At 39.0% G+C, this 18831-nt stretch overlaps 1 protein-coding gene across 2 annotated transcripts in view; it reads left to right on the plus strand.

Moving 5' to 3' along the window:
- The window catches only part of kcnab1a (potassium voltage-gated channel subfamily A regulatory beta subunit 1a), a 139131-nt gene that overhangs the window by 85831 nt on the left and 34469 nt on the right, over window positions 1-18831 (plus strand). For both annotated transcript variants that reach the window (XM_057838093.1, XM_057838094.1), the window contains one exon: window positions 16127-16170. In XM_057838093.1, coding sequence (XP_057694076.1) covers window positions 16127-16170 — 44 coding nt within the window. The remainder of the gene's footprint in view (window positions 1-16126; window positions 16171-18831) is intronic.

The raw sequence follows: 18831 nt of genomic DNA on the forward strand, positions 1-18831 counted from the left end.
ATAGAAAAAAAATAACAGAATGGAACTGTTCCTCTCAAGAACTCTGATTAATATTTCCAATTGTGAATTATTAAAAAAAAAAGTAAAATGTTACTGATGACTGCTTGGAAATTGTTGCCTCGGGAAATAAACTTTTGTTGTTACTCAAGACAGCAACTTGCTCAGAATGGATCCCCATTTTCCATTAAAGTTATAAATAGGTTTTCATGCACCTTGCTGAAACAGTATTTTTTTTTAGACATACAATATGATGCGAGGTCATTCATCCAAATCAATATTTTCAGCTCTCCAACTTTTCAGTATACGCTGTATACAATTTGCCCTTTATATTGTTATACCCCTTGTGCGTCGTATGCTGTGAAGGTTTTTTCCAAATGGTTGTCATTGTAGTGTTGATGCCTCACTGGCTGTGATGAACTCAGTCACAATTATGTTATGACTCTGGTTGTCCAGGGTTTAAATTGGGATGAGTGACTGCGAGGGAGAAAGATTGTTTTCCATTACGTGACCTGTGATTGGCTGAAGATGAGTGCTAGCACCACCTCTTAATAATTCTTAAACACAAAGTAGAAATGATAAGCTAATTCAAATGAAATATATTCTAACTACTATTCCTTAGTTATTAAAGGAAACTGTGTTTTAAATTACTTGTTAACTGATTAATCCTCAAGGTTTGATGCGTGTTCGTTTTCGTAAAAGGAGTCCAATAACGATGACATGTTAAAAGTCAACAATTTATTGCCCTAAGTACTTGACAGAGGAGTCTAAGATGCATTCTGGGTCAGTGAACTACTCCTGTCCTAGCCCAAAAAAGATCGGAGTAGACTGACAAAGTATTTCTGGCTTGCCCGGTTTTTTATACATGAGGATGAGGAACTGAGGATGTGCGTTCATGTGATTGGTCATATGTTCATGGAATTCCCGGTCATTATTGTCACATGTGATGAATGATAATCTAACACGTCTACTGTCGATGTTGCCGGACTGCTGGCCGCCCCCACGTTGTCCTCCGACCTAAAGACTGGTGCCCTTTACTGTCTTCTGGTCCTAGGGAGTTCCCAAAGCGAATGGCCTCCATATTTGCCTGGCACCGCCAGACTATTCTCCCTGTATTTTTCAAACACTGTGAGAAATAGTCTGGGACCCAGCCCATTAACGGCCTCTCGAACAAGTACAAAATCAACCGTCCAATCAGATTCGTTTATTTGCGTGACGTGTTCTTAACGAGTAACGCCACTCTTGCGCGCTGAAAGTCGTCTCTACGACAACACAGATGGCGAACGGGAGAGCCGAGAATATGTTCCAATCCGCAGTAAAACCAGTTCTAAATGATCAAAAACACATCGACACAAGTCATTGACAACAGTCAACATGGCTCGCGCTAGCCATGTTGAATAAACATCTCCATTCTCCGCTCACGCTAATTACTTGTCGCTTTAACAACGTCACGTCTGCCCGTCGCTGATTCAATTCAATTCAATTCAATTCAATTTTATTTGTATAGCCCACAATCACAACAGAGGTCTCAAAGGGCTTTACAGAGGCAATATGATACACAATTAGAAATGAAGCAACAAAGATGAATAGATACAGTTCAAGTCCTGGGTATCCCCTATCCTTAAGACCCTCCATGCCGGCAAGGAAAAACTCCAAAAACTCCAGAGTCAATTGGGAGAAAAATGAGAAACCTTGGGGAGTACCACAGTCAGGAGAGATCCACTCCCAGGACGGATAGACAGGAACCCCAGAACGGCTAATGGGAATTAGCAAGCGAAATTGTAGTCCGTAAAAATACAGTGGAGTAAAGGAGCAAGAAGAGGTCCCTCTGGTCAGATGAGACGGGGGTAGCAGCGAGGACGTCAATCCAGCCAGGGGTCCGGACAGTCAGGAGGCTGCAGCTGAAAAATAGCCCCTCCCCAGAGGGGAGGGGGGAAAGGGGACACCGGGTGACTAGTGATGAAGGGACTAGACAACTAGATATTAACATTGGAAAATAGAAATAAAGTAAGACAAGTGGTAGGTAGAGTAAGAAAAGGAGATAGAACTCAGCGGCTGTACTGCCCCCAGCATTATAGCTTCTAGTGCAGCTTAAACTAAACTGTGAGTCTACTCCGACTTCAACTAGCCTAACCATAAGCCTTGTCGAATAGGAACGTTTTTAATCTAATCTTAAATGTGCAGACTGTCTCGGCTTCTTTAATACTAGCTGGAAGCTGATTCCATAAAACAGGGGCTTGGTGGCTAAAGGCTCTAGCTCCGACAGTACTTTTATAAACCGTGGGAACTACCAGTAGACCTGCATTCTGAGATCGGAGTGTTCTGTTGGGGCGGTATGGGACGAGAGCATCGGTGAGATAAGATGGCCCCAACCCATTAATGGTCTTAAATGTAAGAAGGAGTATTTTAAATTTAATTCTAAACTCGACTGGAAGCCAGTGAAGTGCCTGGAGCACAGGGGTGATGTGCTCTCTTCTATTGGTTCCTGTTAAAAGTCTTGCTGCTGCGTTTTGGACTAGCTGAAGACCTTTTAGAGAGTTTTTAGGACAAGCTGCAAGTAGGGAGTTACAGTAATCCAATCTCGATGTAACGAACGCGTGAATTAATTTTTCTGCATCACTTTTAGATAAAATATTTCTAATTTTGGCAATGTTGCGCAGGTGAAAGAAAGCCGTTCTACAGGTTTGTTTAATGTGTGCTTTAAACGATAAGTCAGGGTCAAATAAAACTCCTAGGTTTTTAACTGTGGTGCTGGAGGCTACACTTACATTGTCCAGAGTGACTATCTGGGCAGATAAAGAGTCTCTAACACTTTTCGGGCCTATTATGAGGACTTCTGTCTTTTCAGGGTTAAGTAGAAGATAGTTAGTGCTCATCCAGGTATTTATATCTCGGACGCAGGCGCTTAGTTTTTCTACTTGCCTGACCTGCTCAGGTTTAATTGATAGATACAGTTGTGTGTCGTCAGCGTAACAGTGAAAGTTAATGCTATGTTTTCTGATGATATTACCTAGAGGAAGCATATACAGCGTAAACAAGATGGGCCCGAGGACAGATCCTTGCGGCACACCATAACTAACTCTAGAGTACGATGATGATTGCTGGTTTACATTGACAAACTGGTACCTATTAGATAAATATGATTTAAACCAGCATAGGGCTGCTCCTCTAATGCCTATGTCACATTCTAATCTCTGCAATAAGATATTATGGTCGATTGTGTCAAAGGCTGCGCTCAGGTCCAGCAGAACCAGGATCGAGACTAATCCAACGTCAGCGGCAAGTAACAAGTCATTAGTTACTTTAACTAATGCGGTTTCAGTGCTATGATGAGCTCGAAAGCCAGACTGGAACTGTTCAAATAAACTATTGTCCTGTAGGTGCTGACAGAGCTGTTTAATTACCACTCTTTCAAGGACTTTGGAGAGAAATGGTAAGTTAGAAATAGGTCTATAATTGGCCAAAATATCAGGATCAAGAGTAGGTTTTTTCAAGAGCGGTTTAATAACTGCATATTTAAAGGACTGCGGCACGTAGCCAGTAACTAATGAGGTATTTATTATATTTAAGATAGTGTCAATAGTTAGAGGCAGGGTCTCTTTGAAAAGTTTGGTTGGGATTGGGTCGAGGAGGCACGTTGATGGTTTGGAGGACATTATAATTGAAATTACATCAATTTGGTCTACAGTGGTAAAGTTATTTAATATTTTAGAGGATTTTATAGGAGATTCCGAATTCTTTGTCTGCACTTTATCAGACCTAATAACTGGAAGTGATTCATTTATTTTATTTCTAATAGTTGCGATTTTATTGTTAATTGATTGATCCACTCTGCTGCCTGTTTGCTGTGGCTTGCTCCGCCCTCGGAATTTGATCCACCGGACGGTCGCCAGACTCAATCGCTGGAACAGCGGTGAGTCTGGTATACCAAGCAACCTCCATATGGCCTGATGACCTTCGCTGCTTTTCTTTCTCCTGATCTCCATCACGAGTCCTAAGTGGCCGAAAGCGTCCCTGTGCTTAGACAAAACAATCTCAACATCCTTGTAGCAAACATTTTATTGTTTCATTCCTTTGAATATGTTAATACCCGTTATTAAATATCACTTCTCTATATTATGAATCAATGTGACTATACGAGCCTCCAAGAAATTACTTTTTTGTGTGTGTCTCAGTAATGTGTGACTTAGTGCATCTGTGTCTTACAGCTTTGTAAAACCACTGACTCTTACTAAAGAAATACAATTGGGTCACCAAACAGCTGAACACAGTCATTTTCACAAAGTGTTTATTTATTGAGGACTAATCCCAGGATGGCACGTATGGAGCTGACTCAACATAGATTTGAATGAGGAACTAGTTCATTATTTGGCTCAAGAGTAATGCACACTTTGATTTTTGGTCATTTCATTTGATTCAGTTGACTGTTTAAACATAAAGAAAAACGCTTTTCTTATCCGGTCCGAGCTTGTATGAAATGGTTCTTTTCTTCTGTCTTTTGAAATAAGCAACCTTCAATTCATCTTGCTCAAACTGTTTCGCTTAATCGATGAGTGATGCCTGTCAATCTCCATACATTCCTTTAATCAGCTCTACATTTCTGTTTATTTCCAATTACGTGTTGCACAAGCGGGCACATTGTATATAACCTGTAAGACAGCTGTAACTTTGCTGATACATATTTATTGTTGTCACCCAAATTGTATACAATTGTGTTGCTATTGCTATTTACGACAGTTATCTGTTTTGCTCTCATATGAAGTACATATACACTCACCGGCCACTTTATTAGAAACACCATGCTAGTAACAGGTTGGACCCCCTTTTGCCTTCAGAACTGCCTCAATTCTTCATGGCATAGATTCAACAAGGTGCTGGAAGCATTCCTCAGAGAGTTTGGTCCATATTGACATGATGGCATCACACAGTTGGTGCAGATTTGTCGGCTGCACATCCATGATGCGAATCTCCCGTTCCACCATGTCCCAAAGATGCTGTATTGGATTGAGATCTGGTGACTGTGGAGGCCATTTGAGTACAGTGAACTCATTGTCATGTTCAAGAAACTAGTCTGAGATGATTCCAGCTTTATGATATGGTGCATCATCCTGATGAAAGTAGCCATCAGAAGTTGGGTACATTGTGGTCATAAAGGGATTGACATGGTCAGCAACAATACTCCACCAATGTTGCTCAATTGGTACCAAGGGGCCCAAAGAGTGCCAAGAAAATATTCCCCACACCATTACACCACCACCAGCAGCCTGAACCGTTGATACAAGGCATGATGGATCCACGCTTTCATGTTGTTGACGCCAAATTCTGACCCTACCATCCGAATGTCGCAGCAGAAACTGAGACTCATCAGACCAGGCAACGTTTTTCCAATCTTCTATTGTCCAATTTCGATGAGCTTGCGCAAATTGTAGCCTCAGTTTCCTGTTCATAGCTGAAAGGAGTGGCACCCGGCGTGGTCTTCTGCTGCTGTAGCCCATCTGCCTCAAAGTTCGACGTACTGTGCATTCAGAGATGCTCTTCTGCCTACCTTGGTTGTAACAAGTGGTTATTTGAGTCACTGTTGCCTTTCTATTAGCTCAAACCAGTCTGGCCATTCTCCTCTGACCTCTGGCATCAACAAGGCATTCCCACCCACAGAACTGCCGCTCACTGGATATTTTTTCTTTTTCGGACCATTCTCTGTAAACCCTAGAGATAGTTGTGCGTGAAAATCCCAGTAGACCAGCAGTTTCTGAAATACTCAGACCAGCCCTTCTGGCACCAACAACCATGCCACGTTCAAAGTCACTCAAATCACCTTTCTTCCCCATACTGATGCTCGGTTTGAACTGCAGGAGATTGTATTAAACCATGTCTAAATGCATAAATGCATTGAGTTGCCGCCATGTGATTGGCTGATTAGAAATTAAGTGTTAACGAGCAGTTGGACAGGTGTACCTAATAGAGTGGCCGGTGAGTGTATATTTCTGCCTTTTCAAATACATTTGACAATTCTTGTCTTATTTGGTCTTATTTGCAGTCAGAGCTAAATCACTTGTACAGTAAATTGATGAACACAAAACTACAGTATTTGCAATATTTGCTTTTCTACCCTTTAGTATGATTTACCCAACACTATTATTTTTTTAAAAACAAAAACAGAAATGGCAATCAAATGATTGTAATGCTTCGTGTCATAATAATATCATTAACTTCTGATATTTTAAAAAGTTGTCATCTGTGGATAAATATCTTTAAAAATAAAAAGAGCAAATGTATTATTTGTGAAGGTTTCCTGTTAAAAATGTCCTACAGCAACAAGTTTCATTTTTCAGGTCCCATGTTAATCTTTCTAACACATCGATGTTTCTTCTCTTTAAAACGTATGTACCATCCCTGATTAAAAATGTGCTTTATGTAGAAAATTGCTCCCAAAAGTTTCAATATTCTCTTTCTGTATGAGGCAGACACCAAATATTTTAAAGGATGTGAAAGTACCACCCCAGTTACAAGCCACTGCAACCCTGAAATTACCCTAATGTACTTTTTTTCTTAACGTTTACCTCCATTCATGAGAAAGGTGGCTGTGTGGGAGCAGGAAAACAGATGCTTTAAGAAGCCAGAGGTGCTGACACACAAATTGATCATGAAAGCAGGAAATAAATAATTAATCTTTAACATGCAACACTTTGAGAGGTACTGATTTGCTGCAGCACACATGAAAGATTTGAGTTTGGTCTGGAAGTGTTTGGATGTCACCAGTAAAAGCCAAACTGTGTAACCAGATTTTCATGACAACCGATTGTGCAACCCTGTAAAAATTTCACTGTAGGGCACAAGTGACCGACGGCGTATGCTCACGCTGCTCTCTCAGCTGGTTTTTTGTATTGGCTGGCAATGTGCGTCATGTTGTCTCTTGTGCTTCCCCACGGCTCTTTTTTTTTACTACGACTTGCAACAAATGTAAATATTTTCTTAAATGTTGGACCGTTGAAACACACAAAAATTGTCTAGACTTCTTTTGAACCAGGATTTCACATCTACTCAACATTTTCCTTCCTATTCGTCTTGATTGGAAAATTAATTACAAGAGCCGTTAATGCAATCAACGGGTGGTTTCGTACGTCAATTATTTTAGGAGAATTATTGTCGTGTTCCTCACTGCCAGTGTTGGGAAAGTTTATTTTCTACATAAACTTGTTCAAATTGCATTTCACAAATTTTAAAATGGACTGTTCAGTTCATTGTTCTAAATTCTAAATTTTGAACCAAAGTTAATGGTTAAAAAAAAAAGAACTATTGTAGTTTTCTTCTTCCTTCTCCCCAAGAATTATTGCAAGCTATTATTGACAGAGTGGGAATTGAACCACAGACAGCAATTATTTTATTCACTTAAATCTGAAAATTTCAGTGTTAATCTTCATATTCAATTTCAAATCTGAGTCAGTTCTGACTTGTTCGTAAAACTCACTTAAATGTTGGTACTGGGCCTGTGTTCTGACAGATTTGGCACCCCATCAGAAATTTCAACTTTGTGGTTCTGCGCATGCACGTAACGTTACAAACAGCCGCAAATGCAGTGATTCCAATGTAAACACGAATAACTTTCAAAATAGAGAGGAAATTTTACTTACGTTTGGTCATGGACGCACACGAAGGATAGTTCTCCTCAAACACAAACACATCCCACCATGTGGCTGTACTGAACTTGACTGCACACTGCTCTCTCACCGTTAAAGGGTTCCCCGTGCATTTAAGCATTTATTTACACTGTATTCATGTTGCAAATGTATGCTTATGATGTAACTTGTTTATTTTAGCACTTTTGGATAATATTTAGAGTCCAACTGAATGTAAAAGAACGCTTATTCGCTGCCATAAACGGCTCGCCCTCACAATCGCTAGAATAAGCGTGAGCACAATAACGTTCATGAGACAGAAATGTGATACGTTTAATTAATGTTCGTCCAAGATATGAACGTGTTCATTAACAACTTCATTGAACGCGTTTATGCACATCACTGCTCACTGCTGTACACGTTTATCATCATTGTCATAACCTGATCCACATCCATATGTTGCTGAGAATACAGATTTGAAGGTAAAAAAATCTAAAAAGTCGAAAAAGAGTAGCGTATTTTTCGGGCTATAAGTCGCAGTTTTGTTTTTTGTAGTTTGGCAGAGTCTTATACTCTGGAGCGACTTATGTGTAATTATTTACGGTCAGGTCGGGCCAACTTCTCTCTCGCTAACTTAAAAAAAAAAATATATATATATATATATATTCATATATTTATACTAAAACGATGTATGGATGTTAAATAAAAATAAATAATTTGGATAAAACAGAGAAGGTGCTGTGCATGCCGGCGCACGTGAACGCCGTGGCCTCGGTCTCTTTTCAATCTTCCGCTCTCGCCCTGACGCCCTCCGCGAGTATCCTGGTATTTCCTTTTCGATATGGAGCAGCTAGGAGTATAAAAAGACTAAAGACAGGGGAACTGAAAAGCAAACAACTGGGGTAGGAATGGGGTATGGAAAGGATTCAAATTGATTGTTGAAGATGCTATACAGAAACCTGTGTCGGCTTCACTGAATGCAAATGAATTTGGTTTAATCTCATACGAGAAAACTTTTCCAGCGTTATTTCGTTGTGTAAATGCATTTCTAATCATCATAAAGATATGTACTTAGACTATGTAAACATTGAGAAAACGTTTTTTTTTCTGCCAACTCGAGGAGATTAAAATAAATGTCAAATCCACTATCCGCCTGTTAGAACAGACACACAAATATAAAAGATATAAATGTTTATTGAATATCTATCTTAGTCTTGTTTAACTGGGAGAATTCATTACAAAAGATAGGCTTTAATTTGTTTTCATTATGCATATATACACTGGCATCGTCAAAAACGGTGATCATACAAAACGCAACCATGCATCGCATCCCCGCTTTTCCTCCTTCTCCTGAGTCTTCACAAATAAAGCATGAAATTTCGGGGGGGATTTCAGGCTCGTGCCTACAAATAAAACATAACATTTTGTTTTTTTTTTTCATTCTCGGGCAAGCAAATCAAGTTGATTGATCGGGCTCGCGCCTGGTCGGGCTTTAATACCCGCGGGCCAGTCGGGTCGGGCTGGATTTTTTTAGGCCCGATTTAACTTCTAGCTTCATATAATGTTAGCATACCGTACACCTATTCAGCCTGTTGTTCTCTATTGTATTTTAAATTACCTTTCAAGATGACACGTCTGTTCTTGGTGCTGGATTCTATCAAATAAATTTCCCCCCAAAAATGTGAATTATACTCAGGTACGACTTATAGTCCAAAAAATACGGTATTCGGTCTCAAAATAATTATTCACTGTGAAGAGTGTCATTAACTACGTATGTTTATGTTTCAATATACAATGACATACCGTGATCATCTTTTGCATATTGACTCAGTTGTTCAACCAATTACAGAGTGATTGAATGAAACTACAGTGGTACGTCGACATACAATCGCATCGACATACTATCATTTCGACATCCACCGTAAAATTTGACTCAACCTTTTATTTTGACAAGGTTGACAAATGACGACATGCTCGACATTTGTCAACTTTTTTCAACGATTTACGGCAGCATCGCAATTTCAACACAGAAAGTCCTGGAGCTTCATCCACGTCATGCTGAATCCAATTTTGAAGATTCCGTGGTTCCCCTGGTTTGATTTTGCAGTTTTATCTTTGTCTACACACTGCTTACTTCAACTGCACTTCATGTTGTTCTGTCTAAACCGGAAGTCTGTAGCAGAAAATGTCAAAGAATGCGCCGTCCATGTTTTGCTCAGGAAACTTGTCTATAAATTAAGGTGACAATGAAAGTGCTTTTTTAAAATTAATGATTGATTATTATTATTATTATTTCTATTCCGATTTGTATTTATAATTTGTTTTTCTATTTGTATTTGCTCTTTGTAATTGTACTTGCAGTATTTATTAAGGATTTAGCGTAGGTTTTTGAGCTGTGGAACAAATTAATCGAATTATAATGTAGTCTTATGGGAAAATCCTGCTCGACATACGAGCATTTTGACTCACAAAAAAGGGCCGGGAAAGAATTAAATTCGTATGTAGAGGTACCACTGTAACATGCAACATTATTTGGTAGTTTTATTTGAAGCTGAGAAGTCAGTGATACAACTACAGAGGAAGTAGCAGCAAAGAGAAGGAGGGAGTGAATCTTTTTTTCTCATGCAGCGGGAGGCGGATGTTGTCATTTTGGTGGTGGCATTGGGGAAAGTCATTAATGTTCATCATATGGTGAATTGAAGACATGTTTAGGTAGAGATGAATAGCTTCGTTGACAGGGAAGGCTTGTTATGCTAGATCTATTTGGAAAAGCGATTACGGGGGTTTAAAATTTCAATAAATATTTGATGGGCCAGGACGACTGCATACTGTGAAAGCATACGTGTGTGTGTACATGGACACACACTAAGTGGTGATGATGTGTACCTATAAGTGTTTTCAAAAGCCTTTTGAGACAGATCACAAATGAAGTGGATGAAGACTTTCTCAATGCGTCTCCCAGGTGGCAAATCCTATTCTCTTCTGATAGCCCTTATTTCTCTGCCCAATTGATGATCCTCTTTCCTTCGTTAGTGTTATTTCTCTTATCATTTCTCGTGTTTAGATGGACACAACATTCAAACCAATAAGATGGTCAGGGGAAGGACCTCTGCTAATACCTACTCCATGAGTTGGGTCAACTTCTGATTTGGTCATATTTCGAACTAATTGACATTGATTACTGGATGATAGAATACGCGCTAAATTTAATTAGTTATTATGTTCTCTTCCACGACTGTTCTCTTTTGTCATGTTTTATAAATTCTTCGCGAAAACACAATCTCACCAAAATTTCTTTTGGTAATGGCAGGCATAATTTTGTATTTACCCCACAAGTTACTGCAAAGTATTCGGTTTGGTGTGTTAACTGCTATTTTAACCAACCCTAAAGAAAAAAAAAATCTCTTAAATTAGGTTTCATTCCCGGCAAGCAAATCATGTGGACTACAATGATCTGTAATACATGTGGCGTGACCAAATCTCGAATGAAAACCTGATATTCAAGCTGGCTGGGTATCGCGAATAATACTTGGACCCACAACATATTTTTGTACTGTTTACATATATGTAGATAACATACTGTATATATGGTGGAAAACACTTGGTGACTTGAAGTTCTGCTCTGAGACCCCCAATTTCGCCAAATTTTAAAATGTTCTAAATGCATGTGTGATACATCATTGGAAAGTTTAAAATCTCAATTTTCCAGGGGAAAAAAAATTTGAACAGGAGGGCACTTAAAAGATTTTTTTTTTTTAAACCTCTAAACCCTAAATCGAGGTGAGAGCATAATTGAAGACACCATGATTTTAACGAGATATTATCGCGTACTTCGATCCAAAAACTCACCGAGTGTCAAGACACAGCTGTGAATGGTTACAGCTTAACTTTTGGGGGATTTTATGGGTGAAACACGGTTATATAACAAGGGTTGAAATGCAGAAATCGCAAACATCAAGGAGTGGTCAATATTTTCTTTTTCGAATACTTACCCTTTCAAACGCCCCCCCCCACCCCCAATTTTTCTTTGTCTGGATCAATTATTTATCATCTAAAATATCGGGGAAAATGCGACAGTAACAAAAAAAAAAAAGAAAAAAAAATCAACTAAGCGTTAGTTACGAGGTAGATATCCATGACCTATTTACAGACACGATTTTTTTTCATTGTGACGTAATTTGTTTAAAAGTTTAAAACGTGCGAGTGAATGATTTTGTAATTTTTTTTTTTTTCTTAAACTAAATATCATCAATTAATGATTCTAAGCTAAAAATGATAGACATTTCAAATAATGAATATAATTACTTACCTTCTTTTTATGGCTGGGTTCAAACAAAAGCGGTTGCTCGGTGTCTGTAAACGGGGGTCTCCAGAGTAAAACGGACAAAATAAAAATAGTTCGGGTGCTTAATGCGCCATAAAAGTCCTATTGCAGCATATAGACATATTGGTATATCAAACACAACAGTTCTTTTGGCTTAAAATACAGCAGTTTATTTTAAAGACCGGTGCAAGAGCAGAATATGCTTTTTCAGCTTTGTCTGTGTTTTCCGCAATATATAAACAAACATGACATATTTTACAATTATGTTGGTTTTATTGTGTTCAAAGCATTTCAACTACACATTTTTGACAAAACAAGCCTACTTTGGTATAGTGAGACTTTCCATCTTGAGGTGACATTATACCGTACACTAGGGATGTCCCGATCCAGGTTTTTGCACTTCCGATCCGCTACCGATATTGTTTTGCACTTCCGATCCGATACCGATACTGACCGATACCGATACCGACCTATCTGAGCATGTGTTAAAGTTTAAAGTTATTTAGCCTCCTTACTTAGTTGTCAGTCTCATGTTGAAAAAGGTTTTAGTACTCTTGATAACATCTAGCCAGCTTATTAGGTGAGTTTGAAAAACACACAATAGTTGGTAACAAGAAACTGACCTGTTTATTCAGTGACAAACACAAAACATTATAAATAACAAACAGAAATGGCATAGTCAGTAAGTAAAACGTGCAAATAATACTGTAAACTGTCTTAAAAAAGCAAAACACACCAACAACCTTAGTGGAAAATCCCACAAATCCCTAAAGCTATTAGATGCTTTTAATGTTTCGTGCATTAGTTAAAAAAATTGTATAAAAAGCCTCTCAGGTTTAAATACAGTGCCTTGCAAAAGTATTCGGCCCCCTTGAACCTTGCAACCTTTCGCCACATTTCAGGCTTCAAACATAAAGATATAAAATTTTAATTTTTTGTCAAGAATCAACAACAAGTGGGACACAATCGTGAAGTGGAATAAAATTTATTGGATAATTTAAACTTTTTTAACAAATAAAAAACTGAAAAGTGGGGCGTACAATATTATTCGGCCCCCTTGCGTTAATACTTTGTAGCGCCACCTTTTGCTCCAATTACAGCTGCAAGTCGCTTGGGGTATGTTTCTATCAGTTTTGCACATCGAGAGACTGACATTCTTGCCCATTCTTCCTTGCAAAACAGCTCGAGCTCAGTGAGGTTGGATGGAGAGTGTTTGTGAACAGCAGTCTTCAGCTCTTTCCACAGATTCTCGATTGGATTCAGGTCTGGACTTTGACTTGGCCATTCTAACACCTGGATACGTTTATTTTTTAACCATTCCATTGTAGATTTGGCTTTATGTTTTGGATCATTGTCCTGTTGGAAGATAAATCTCCGTCCCAGTCTCAGGTCTTGTGCAGATACCAACAGGTTTTCTTCCAGAATGTTCCTGTATTTGGCTGCGTCCATCTTCCCGTCAATTTTAACCATCTTCCCTGTCCCTGCTGAAGAAAAGCAGGCCCAAACCATGATGCTGCCACCACCATGTTTGACAGTGGGGATGGTGTGTTCAGGGTGATGAGCTGTGTTGCTTTTACACCAAACATATCGTTTTGCATTGTGGCCAAAAAGTTCAATTTTGGTTTCATCTGACCAGAGCACCTTCTTCCACATGTTTGGTGTGTCTCCCAGGTGGCTTGTGGCAAACTTTAAACGAGACTTGTTATGGATATCTTTGAGGAATGGCTTTCTTCTTGCCACTCTTCCATAAAGTCCAGATTTGTGATGTGTACGACTGATTGTTGTCCTATGGACAGACTCTCCCACCTCAGCTGTAGATCTCTGCAGTTCATCCAGAGTGATCATGGGCCTCTTGGCTGCATCTCTGATCAGTTTTCTCCTTTGGAAAGTTTGGAAGGACGGCCAGGTCTTGGTAGATTTGAAGTGGTCTGATGCTCCTTCCATTTCAATATGATGGCTTGCACAGTGCTCCTTGAGATGTTTAAAGCTTGGGAAATCTTTTTGTATCCAAATCCAGCTTTAAACTTCTCCACAACAGTATCTCGGACCTGCCTGGTGTGTTCCTTGGTTTTCATAATGCTCTCTGCACTTTAAACAGAACCCTGAGACTATCACAGAGCAGGTGCATTTATACGGAGACTTGATTACACACAGGTGGATTCTATTTATCATCATCGGTCATTTAGGACAACATTGGATCATTCAGAGATCCTCACTGAACTTCTGGAGTGAGTTTGCTGCACTGAAAGTAAAGGGGCCGAATAATATTGCACGCCCCACTTTTCAGTTTTTTATTTGTTAAAAAAGTTTAAATTATCCAAAAAATGTTGTTCCACTTCACGATTGTGTCCCACTTGTTGTTGATTCTTGACAAAAAAATTAAATTTCATATCTTTATGTTTGAAGCCTGAAATGTGGCGAAAGGTTGCAAGATTCAAGGGGGCCGAATACTTTTGCAAGGCACTGTAAACGACAATTTCAGTGTCAAGTTAACATTTTAAAACAGTAAATAGAATACTCAAGTCCCCATTCTGTATCAGCAGCTTTAAACTACATTCAATTCATTTTAATTTTGCGAATCACTTGTTAAAGTTGTTAAAATTGCTCCTGTTATTCCATAATTTCCCTTCCGTCTACTTTTGACATGTGAAAGTTTTAAAACTGTTTTGAAGATAGATTTAAGTCAAGATTTTGCCAATTTAGGAGTATTTTAGATAAAAAGTTAATTAGGTTCGCTTGGAAGGTTCACAACAGCCTACTAGGGAAGTCTTCTGCTTTAAGATGGCGGCTGTTTACTAACGCATCTGGTTTTCAATACTTCAATGTTGCTAACGCAGTCGAGTCTGTCGTGTTGTATCCAGTTCTATATACATATGATATCTATTATCTCCAGTAAAACAATGTTGATGTAGTTTGTAGCGGCTGTCAGCAGCAGTCAAGTATTCTTGTGTTTTTTATCCAGCGGTATGAGTTGAGCTAAAGCCGTGAGTTGAGCACTGGCATTACCCGGCTCTATGACAAGCATTATGTTTACTTTTGGGACGCAATGCGGTCAGTTTCTCATTGCGTCCCGAAGACCGTGCCGTGTATTAGTTGCACTTTACTTGACATATTTCAGTAATCGGAATTTGGATGTTTGTGAATCGTTCGCGAATCTTCCACGGCCGAATTGCTCAAGGATGTAATGACGGCTGGGCATGTTGTACCATGGTTCTAAGTGTTGGATGGTGCGTTTTTACTCACGTGAGATAATGGCTCGTCATCCAGAATGAATTCTTCGGCAATGACTCTTGTTATTCCCTGGGCTATGGGACTGTCGAGTGCCAGTTTGTCACGCATAGCAAAAGTCTCTGCCAGTGTTAGTTGCATAGGACCTTTCTTTTTGTCTTCGGTTTTCTTAACATACTCCTCATTTTGTTTGTGGTGGTATTTCGCTAAATGCTTGATTAGGTTGGTTGTATTAAAACTTTTTTAAGCTTTACCACTACGCTTGACTTTATTGTGGCATATGTTGCACTCTGCCTCTTCGTCTTTGTCGTCCTTTAGGGTGAAATGATCCCACACAGCTGACATTTTTACCGATAAAGTCTCTCGGTAAATTGGGAGACGGTAATGTAAATGTAGTGTCTTGAAGGTGTGCCATAAAATGCGGACCGGATTTTAAGCAAACCGAAGCAAAAACTGGAATGGATTATGTAAATCGGTGCGCTGGACAACCCGGACCGGTCTTTAAAAAAAACTGGATAGGAAGTGTGGATCGGAATTTTTCTGTGTCGGCCGATCCGATACCGATGCGCATTTTTTTGCCCATATTGGCGTCCGATCCGATCTAAATATCGGATCGGGACATCTCTACCGTACACTCCCGCATCATCAAGAAGAGCTGGAATTATATCACACTTCCAGGCAGTTTAAGGGTCTAAATTTGTTTTTGTTTTTTTTCATTTACAGCTTTTCAGATTGTTAGCTCATTTTATTAAAAATAAGAAAGGCTTTCTCATAGTGTGTCTATGTACAGTAGCTAAACAACTTGCCTTGAGGGAATATCGTCATCAATGTTGTCTGACAATGTGAGCCTAATGGTATTAGTAGTTGAATTTGTATTTCATTGTAACAGTATGTATGCAACTGTGTGATATAAGCTTTTTCATGTTCCACTGAGTTAACGAGATCTCCTCTGTTTTTGTAGGAACCTTGGAAAGTCAGGACTGAGAGTATCTTGCCTAGGACTCGGTATGTAAACTTACTTGTCTCATTTGTTAAACGGCGCATCAAGTCATTATAAATGTAATTTCATGAGGAAAAATCTGTAGTTAGACTCAAACACCATTAAGAGGAAGTACAATGAAAAGAAAACAAATGTTGCCACATAAGAGAGCCGTGTTTGTTGAACCTTGCGAGAACCATATGAACCAATTTGTCTACTGTGGCATGACGCACAGCAGAGCAGCATTATTGAGCAAGGCCATATGTTAGGAAAGAGTACCCCAACAAGCTAAAGAAAAAAAATAACGCCTTGTAATAGTTGTTTTGATTTATTACGGTACTTCACATTAGTTTAAGTGGTCTACTTCAATTTGATGAAGCTGTGCAGTATAGAAAAGGTCAGTAGAATGCCAACAGTCTGCCACATGCTGCGCCCAGGGTGGACTCGATGATAACAGCGTTTGAAGGGGCTAAGTAGAAAAACCGATCAGATGATGCCAAGATCAATCCGGATGTATGTGGGTTTGTGGTAATGGTGGGGGTGTATGTGTGTACTTGTTCATGAAAATAGAAATTTAGACCTGTGGCTAGTGTGTTTCATGGCTACTTTCAGGGTGCCCTTGTAAAAGGCATTAATCGCCCCAAAATTGCTTGAGGGAACAACACAGTTCAGCTGCCCCCTCATTCTGACATCTCTCACTTGAGCGCATGCCTGTCGGATGCCCTTGTGCATACTACATGAGGATTGAATCTCGGCATTTATCAAATTTTGTTTGTTTGTTGTTTTTCTTCAAAAAAAGAAAGCTTAAAGAGTTTTAAAAAATTGAAAACTTAAAAAAGAAAAATGAAAGACCCAGGTTAGAGCAAAGCCTCCAAAATCCAATGTTCCAACAGTCATGCAAAAACGAGCTTTAAAGGTCAAACAACACTTCTGAGTTTAAATAATCATCTAGCATGGCGTCACATCTGGAGAAGTGTGATGGGTTAATTTGTGACCATATTATACCTGCTTATATGGCATTATAGCTTCCAATTTCATAAACGGGGAGAGGCAGTAGCTTTAGAAGAGATGGTGAAAATGAATGGAAATGATACGTTACAATTTATCTATGTAATGAAAGTAAGAAAATGTAAAGTTGCTAGAGGATCTAGTTTTTAGATGTGGAATTTGATTATATGTGGAACTGTCATTTTTGCAAATATAAATTTCTTAATCACTTCAGGAAGAAGCTACTCATTAGAATATTACTCAAAGACAACAGTGTACATCAATACAATTGCAACAGTGTCACTCAGACACATAGAAGTGACGATAGAAGAAACTGCTGTGTCCTCTCCTCTCATTTACTTACCATACTCAACGTTTTCAAGCCTGCTTTAAAGTAATTTGCATCAAGAATACTATGATGTAGAAAATTATATGATTTCTTCCACCACTTTTAGAAACATATCACCTCTTCAATACTCCCTTTTAAATGTTTATTTCTAATTTATTTGCTCAAGGTGAGTCATTTACAGCCTTTAACAGTTCCATGACAATGAATACAATCATTTCACACCCGGTAGAAAACATTTCCATGAATTGAATTGTCACTTTGGAAACAATTTCCCTCATTTGAATGACACCATTCCAAATGCCATCGTAATTACTGTAGTTATTTTCAAAAGTGACTGACCTTGAAGAGTCAGGTAATGAAGTATTTTGTATGATCAATACAAAATTCATGTGCATATCTGCTCTCACTGCAAATTACAATAGCCACCAGGATTTAGGTGCGTAACTCACATGTCAACACATTGCTGATTGGTTAGACACACGCGTGCACTCCGCGTAGAAGTTCACAATCAGCATTGTCTGGACCATCGGCACTTTACTTCATCTCGTTATTTTTGTCTGATCATTATATTCACTTGTCACTGACCGACCAAAAAAAAAAAATCAATGGATAAAATTAGTGTTTTGGCTTGAAATATTTACGTTCACTGTTTTACGTTCATATCTATAGAAATTCCGCGATTTAAGCATTTATTTACAAGAATTTTCCATTTAAAAAGCTCTTTGTTTCGTGACGGCTGCCATTTTGGATTATACAATACCATAACTTTTGATTGAAATATTTACTTAAAATGAATGATAACTGGCTGTTTTTTGCTTTTAACCAAGAATAGATAGGGAAGTCTATAGATGAGTAGCTGTAGAGGCTATATGAGCCAAATCAACTGTCATAATTAGGGAGCATTGAGTCCGTCCGTAATGACTGATCTTCTCAACAAACCAACTGTAGAGATATAAAGATAGACTACAAAAGCTGCTAAGTGACCGTTTGCCTTTTTGCTCATCTGTCTCTTCATCTACTAGTACTTTGCTATACACCCTTTTCTGTCTTGAAAACCCCTTAAAGCAGGGGTCCCCAACCGCCGGGCCGCGGACCGGTCACAGTCCGTGGCGCATTTACTACCGGGCCACACAGAAATAATAACTTATTAACGACTGCATTCTGGCCAAATTAACTTTGGCGTGTGCCCCTTAACACACCAATATCCCTGTCTACTCTAGATATAATACTACAGGATAGAATGTCGTCATAGAAATCCATTGATTGGACTGCTAACAGTACATCTTGTTTTGTATATCTATGTGCGCTCGTCCTCGATAATGATGTATGACGTAGGGCGGGCGCATCACAT

Source organism: Corythoichthys intestinalis, chromosome 6 (assembly GCF_030265065.1).
Source record: "Corythoichthys intestinalis isolate RoL2023-P3 chromosome 6, ASM3026506v1, whole genome shotgun sequence".
Lineage (NCBI taxonomy): Eukaryota > Metazoa > Chordata > Actinopteri > Syngnathiformes > Syngnathidae > Corythoichthys > Corythoichthys intestinalis.